Raw genomic sequence first — 7,412 nt, forward strand, 5'->3', positions numbered from 1 at the left:
GACAACCCATATACATATATGTATACCACATACACACACATACATAAGAAAAAATCACTGTGGTTAACTTCTATTTTGGAATTTTACAATGAACGTTAAGAAAGCAATAGCAATTTTAGAGAAAATAAGTATTTTTATCTTGAAAGGCTTAATTTTCAGGGTGGTGTTGCTCTACAAGTTTGGCTCTAGACTCTTCTGTCACATGCAGTGCAAATACTGGGATATTCCCTCCATTATCTGTAAGGAGATATCGTCATTGCTTTCTTTTTGGTTCTGATGTGGGTACTCCCCAGGTTTACAGAGACTTCATTTTTCACTGCAAGAGACTCTTACCTCCCTCACAGACTGAAATGTTCTAAGACAGAGCTAGTTCACCAATGTAGTAACAAAGCGTTAACATTGGTAGATTTTCACGACAGGCTTATAAATAATTTCTGCTTGTTATATATCTTTTGTGTGTGTATAATCTATTCTCAATTGTTTCTGTTATTGCTCCGGTTATTAATCTCTAGAAATATTATAAAATACGCAGTTATGTTAAAGACAAATGAATCTATTAACAATAAAATTTGATTACACACATAACAACAGAAATAGTTTTGTCAATTGAAAAACCTCTAGACATTCTACAATGTAAATGTAATCAACATGTGAAAAATGTCCAGTAATTAATATGTGTAACAATAACCCCATTAGGAAATTGATTGCAGAATATACTTTGATATTCTCTAATTTTTACAACCCTAAAATAGTTTGAGATAAACTGCCTTTATCTACTGTTTCTTCTCTGATAAAGACTAATATATTTACTTATTCTGAACAAAGGATAATTAGCAGGACAGTTGAGCTTGCACTAATGAATTATCAGATTTATTATGCTATAGTACACATCTTTTGTCCAGAGTGACAAAAATACACTTTCGTTTTTAGAAGATCAAAAATACACAGCCCATGCCTGATCTTTTCCTGGTTTGCACCTATTTCAACTTTTTATTGGTTGATGAGTAGGAATCAATCACTTCTCTAATTAGGGAATGACATGGTCCAGCACCAGCTGGAACTGCAGTACAATAACTATGCTGTGCAGACTTCTGTAACTAGCCCTGCTTTCCTCTCCTGTTCTAGAAACACTAATAAAAACTTGGACAACTTACATACCCTTTTCAAGTTCAGGGCTTTTGCTTACTGGTTGTTGTTAAGACTGTAAGTGTTTCTAACAAGCAGAGGAACATCCTAAAATTTTATTGGGGGACTATTTTCATGCACTTTGGTTACTTACTCCAAAAACTTTCCATTTTTAAGAGAAATTAGAATTAAAATAATGAAAATGCTTTTCTTAGTGTTCTGTTGAATAGAAAAAGGTCATAGCATAGGGAGGGAGTTTTAAGCTCTTTTCAGAGTGATTCTCTTTTCAGATGCAGGCTCTTTAGCCAGCTGCTTCTCATGTAGAGAAGAAGGGTGAACTGACTTTCCACTCTGGGTTAAGATGGAATATATAAGGTTCTCTGTTGACAATCAAAGCTCTGTCTGTGTTGAATGGCCTTGTATTTTTCCTTCTTATATGAAAATGTTCTCAAAGCAGAATTACCTCTCAAGGTTGTTGAAAATCGGTTTCACTTAAAACCTACTCCAACATCAGGTTGAAAATTCATCACTGCTTTTTCTTCCTCGATTTTTATCTTTCAGACCTGTCCTTGGATTAGTCCCCGCCCCCGCAACTTTCTCAAGAGACTACTTTTCAGTGTTTGAGTGTAGCTCCCACCAACACGGTGGAGAACTTACGTTTTTTCCCATCCAATTCCACGGAGTAGGCGTCCTGCTTGCAGTTGATGATGCAGCCACAAGGTAAGTGGGTCCAGCGTTTGGACAAGACAAACACTGGGGTTACAGTGGTAGCCAGCAAGGTTAGCAGAAAGCTGAGCATATCCACCGGAAGGCTCTGAAACCCCACCACGTGCTTGACTACCATGTGGATCTGAAAGGCAGAGAACTTCAGCTCCAACCCAGAATCTCCGTTTCCCACTTTCCAAGCCTTCCCCGTGCACCCCTTCCCCCTTCCCCAGTCCCCTACTCCAGTCCCCTTTTTTGTGCTCCTGGTCTAGCGCCCTGGGCTTTTCTGGTGGGCTCGTGGGAACAGAGGGGACGTATGTCACTGCACTAGAGCCAAAGGGTGTATGCAGCTGTTCCCGCTCTGAATGCTGGATCTGCACCTGCTGCCAATTGAAATCTTCACCAAAGAGGCAACATGTAAACTGGGGATGCTACCAGGGGAAGCAGGCAAGCATCCGTGGGACCTCGGTACTGCAAATTATTTCTGTTGTCCTCTTGTTCTCTGGCCTCCACCCAGGTGTGCTTGTCATAGTGCCACTCGTCACATCTATCACTTCTCCACCAGGCTTACTCCAGGACACCGGAACAAAAGCCAGTCCCTCTCCCTCTCCCTCTCCCTCTCCCTCTCCCTCTCCTCTTCCCCTTAGGGGATCACACCTCTCTGTGTCTCCTTGGAGATGGGCGGGGTTCTTACTAGGAAAGGTGAATGAAGCAGTGGACAGAACCCGGGAACTGACGGTTGAAAGGAAAAACCTTTTTACTCCCTCTCCCTTTCTGAATACGCCCAGATTTTTCCGGGAGAGAACACGCTTGACCACGATCTGGGATGCTCCCCATCCCTCACAGTTTGAACAGAGAAGTACTCGGCAGCGAAGGCTTGGCCGCCAACTGGCCCCCGGGTGACCTGCTTTCCCCCAGGCTTGTCTCCAAGCCTAGAGAGATGCGTTTGGAAGGGGACTCATCTACATCCCTGGGGGACTCCTCCAAGCCCCGATGGGCTCAGCACACACCCACACTGGCACGCACACGGGCTCGTGATACTCTTACCATCATGGGCAGCCAGAGGATGACTTTCGTCAGTGCTAGGATCAAAGAGAAGCGCTTCTGTGCCAGGCTCACCGGGAAGCCTCTGGTGCCATAGGGAATCCCGGAGTTCTCACGCCTGCAGGCTCTAGCGCTGGAGGCACCGGGCTGGCCGGGTCCAAACACTGAGTCAGGGCTCGGGGAGCGTCGCAGAGCGGGGACCGAAGCATCCCCTGGCGACAGGGAGAGCATTCTTCCCGCAGCAGCGGGGGTCCCAGGAGTGGACGCTCCACGGGAAATTTCTTGGTAGTTGGCGTGGAGTCTCGGCGGCTCCTCGGAGCACAGCAGCTGGTGAGTGAGAGGAACGGAGAGGCCGGCCAGGAGTCCAAAGGCAGAAGCGTACACCGCGAAGAGGAGCAGCACGTAGGAGCTGGAGCAGTCGGTCAGGCAACCCCAGGGCGTGCGCACGAAGGCGCCCCAGCCGCACAGAGGGAGCGCGGCGAGCAGCAGGCTGACTGCCCACACCGTCAGCGCCACGCCGAGCACCTGGCGGGATCGTATGGATGCTGTCTGACTCCCCTCGGCCCTGTGCAGCGTGTAAAAGTTATAGGAGACTAGCAGAGCCGCCTTCAAGTTGCTGGAGAGGCCCTGGCATAAATACAGTAAGGCTGAGGTGGCGCACAGAGACTGAAAGTAGCCAGGGGCCTTTTTGGGCCACTGCAAAAGCAGGAAGATGGCCACTGACAAGACGCTCAAGAGATCATCCACAGACCAGGAAGCCACAAGCATGGACACCACAGTTCTGTTCTGCATTCTTAGAAGGGACACTAGTGAGAAAATGCTGCCTACCAGAGCCGCGAGAGTCATTAAACATACCAGGCAAAAGAGAGAGAGATGGAGAGTTCCTGGATAATTCAAAAGGTCTGTAGAATTGTGACTGACTTTCCACAGGTTAGAGTCGTTTGTTAAGTTGCTGAGAAAAGACATTGTCCTTATTATTTAATTCCCCCTCTCCACGAGTCTGATGATTTCCTCAGAGCGTGACGGTTGCAAATCAGACGACATTTCTCCTGCCAAGTTTCCCTCTGGATGTTCCCAGGGTGGGTCCTGCAGGCAGTGATCAGACATATCTCCTCCAGATCTGAATCAGCCCATATTTATAATTTGGGATCCATTTCAGGCATCACTAAGAAACTTTTCCACGTTCTAAGCAAAACAAACAGATCAACCAAAAACTTTCTTCCACCACTAAATTTCAGGCAAAAATGCAAAAGCTCCTCAAGTAAATTGTAAAGTGATGATGTCTGGATCCTTTTGGGTCCTTCTTAAGGAGCAAAAACACCTCTTTGCTTGATGTAATCGAACTGTTCACTTGTGAGAGCAGTAAAATGATGCATCTGTTTCCAGAGATGGAGTCAAAGGCAAAGAGACTGTCAGGTAGGGTTTAGCTCAACTGAGACAGGGGGAGGCAGAGAGCGAGCAAGCTCGCCCAGCCAGTCACAGGGAGCCTGACTACAGGCTCCCATCAAACCTTTGTGTTCTTTAATCAGCTTGTGATCCTCAGAGCTGCAGGAAGGAGGAGTCAGCTCCAAGCAAGGAAGAAGCAGGGAAGAGAGGGAGTTCAGTGTTAGAATGAAATGGTGTAGATCTTCCTTTCTCAGCTTGCCTTATTGGAAACGAGAAGCAGTGTCCTTGCTAAGCCTTCCCTGTTGATTTTGGCATAAGAAACTAGTCCAAATACTTGCTCAGACTTGATGTGAACTACAGAAATTGCCACTGAGAGGTCTAAGCTACTCCAATAACTAAAATTCTTATTCTTATATAGACATCTGTTGTGTGAGAGACTTTTCCTGGAGAGTTACCACACCTCCCACCCCCCATGCACACATACACATCTACTCACCGGGGATGGTAACTCATAATAGATCAAATAAGGATTGTACCAAAGTCCAACTTTTTGCACTGAGTTTTTATTGGGGTTACTACCAGGAATGTGGATGAGGAATTATTTAGGGGAGCAGGCATGACTCCAAAGAAGGTGCAGCACTGAGAACCACATCCCAAACAGCTGTGATCACTGACAAGAGATGCAACCCTGGAGCTCCCTGCACAACTTGGAGGCAGCTTGGCAGGTCAAGCTGTGGATCTCTCTAGGCAGCTCCTCTGGTCAGAATTTCCTCTCAGGCAGTTGTTCAATACTTCTATAACCCCGGGGAGGAATCTTGCAAATTTTGGCTTTCCCAGTGGTTTGTCTACTTCCTGAGCCTCCACCCTGGAAGCAATATTTCAAATGGAAGGAACTGATACACAGATATCACTCCACCCCATCCTCCTGCTCTTACATTCTTTCCGCCAGCCTTCTACCAAGATGTTCTTTGAGCCTTGGAAACTGTGACACAGATGTCATCTATAGCTAAGCATTGGGTTGCTATGTCATAGCACCAGCCACTTGTTTTGAGGAGTGTCACTTGTGGTAATGCGTCTCTACATCATCCATTGCAAAAGCAAATTTCCTTCCAAAACATATTGTGGCTGACAGCAACAGTGATCTATGGGCAAAACCACAAATATTTAGAAGGCAATTTGACAGGCACATCACGTATTTTAATAAAACAGTACCAGTTGTTTCTCAGCTTAGACCTATGATCTCCCCAGCTAGTACAAGATCTGAGCCCTCTGCAGTGGATTGAACCTTCAGTCCAACGGGAAAGCTATTGATTGCCCCTAGAATAGTCATGCATCACTATTGCATAAGCAGGCACATCCTGCCTGGAACTTTGGTACTGTAGCATATGGAGTTCATAGTCCAACAGGACTGTTGGTGGCAATTCTCCCCTCAACAGCCTATATAACATCTTCAGGCCCTATGAAAGGCAGCTAGTGAGAAGGAAGCTTCCAGTTCAGTCCTAGTTTTATTTCTCTATGTCCTGCCACCAAAGCTTGTGATGTCTTCAGCAATAGGGTCTGACCATCTAGTATGGACATGCAACCAATAGCAGTGGCAATAATCTTTCTATTTAAAATTAGAGGAAACTGCTCTACAACAATTTCCCTGCTTCATAATCCACTGGAGGAAGCCTATCACTGACATCATTGTAAGAACAAGACAGCGCATATTTCACTTATTTGTGGAAGGTAAAAGAAGTTGATCGAGAAAAATAGAGTACAATAGTGTAGTCAGATGGGAATCAGCACTAGTGTTCCCTTGCACAGCAGAGTAACTTTAGACTATGAAAACTTACTATATATTTCAAAGAAAGCAGGTAAGAAGAGCCTGAAGTTTCCCAACACACAGAAATGATGTGTTCAAAGAGACAGAAATGGCACCTTCCCCAATTTTTATCATTATACACTGCATAAACAGATCAGATTATCATACTATACCCATTCATCATCCGTAAATATTATGTCAATTAAAAAAGTCAGGCATGGTGGCACAGGCCTTTAATCCCAGGACTTGAGAGGCAGAGGCAGGTGGATCTCTGTAAGATTGAGGCCAGCCTGGTCTACATAGCGAGTTCCAGGCCAGCTGGGACTACAGGGAGACCTTGTCTCTAAAAGATCAAATAAGTAAATAAATAAAGTAAAAAATAAAAACTGAATTTAATAATGCCATTCTAGTCCTCATTACGATAAATAAAATGACACAGACTCTCTGTGTAGACCATACTAGCCTTGGATTCATTTTCTGCCATCATCATCACATAAACAGACTACTGACTGAATGAATTACATTTCTAGTTACCCATAAGTTCAGAACATATTATCTCAATTCTGAAAGAAAAGTCAACCCAGAAAAAGAATAGGAAAAAACCATTCTCATTCATATTTGGGATGCTGAGGACAACAGTCATGTGTCTGAATTGTCTGTTTGGTAAAATGGGAGGCTGGCTCAGCAAAGTGGCTGATAGCAGTACTTCTGGTCCTGATTTATTTCCAAAGATGTTTTAGGGCAAGGTTCACCCCCTTCATTGTGCTGGAGAGTCTGAATGGAAGCAAAGGAAGAGAAAGGAAAGTCCTAAGTGAAGGGAGTGGCAATAGGCCTGTCCTCTGCCATCATTCTATGCCACATTTTGAACCTGAGTCTGTTCCAGGGGAGAATAATCATACTAGTCACTCACTACCAGCCACATCCTTCAATAAACACAGAAGGAAGTTCAATTTTTTGACATGCTGATTGTTTTGATTTTGCCCGCCACTTGTCAAATGGAAACAAAACCAGCATGGAATATTTAGCTATGCACTCTAGCTTCTCCTGGTGACGTACCTAATGTCTAAAATGTTTTGGAGGTGGCTTCCTCCTTGAAAGCTAGATCTCATAGTTTTGCAGAACACTATCCAAACTGCTAAGGGAGAACATCATTTGATGGGCCAATCCCAGCTTTAAGGCCTAATAACCACAACAATATTGGGGCCATAGTGGCAAGTTTATCTTCGGGGTAATCAACAGTTACCTAATTGGACTTAAAGCCCACTCAGTGGGAAGGAACTCATGTGTGGTACTGTAAACATAGCCAAATACACATGGCCGGAGAGGTCATAGATCTTAGAGAAACCCC

The 7,412-nt window shown here is 44.7% G+C and overlaps 1 protein-coding gene across 1 annotated transcript in view; it reads right to left on the reverse strand.

The window, feature by feature from the left end:
• Gpr149 (G protein-coupled receptor 149) overlaps positions 1 to 4,036 on the reverse strand; it is a 71,545-nt gene extending 67,509 nt beyond the window's left edge. The window contains exons 1-2 of the mRNA XM_008840632.2: positions 2,878 to 4,036; positions 1,783 to 1,975 (exon numbers count right to left, since the gene is read on the reverse strand). Of these exons, the coding sequence (XP_008838854.1) occupies positions 1,783 to 1,975; positions 2,878 to 3,840 (1,156 nt within the window). The 5' untranslated portion in view covers positions 3,841 to 4,036. The remainder of the gene's footprint in view (positions 1 to 1,782; positions 1,976 to 2,877) is intronic.
• Positions 4,037 to 7,412: the final 3,376 nt, after the last annotated feature.

Source organism: Nannospalax galili, unplaced genomic scaffold, assembly GCF_000622305.1.
Source record: "Nannospalax galili isolate Female #2095 unplaced genomic scaffold, S.galili_v1.0 scaffold59, whole genome shotgun sequence".
Lineage (NCBI taxonomy): Eukaryota > Metazoa > Chordata > Mammalia > Rodentia > Spalacidae > Nannospalax > Nannospalax galili.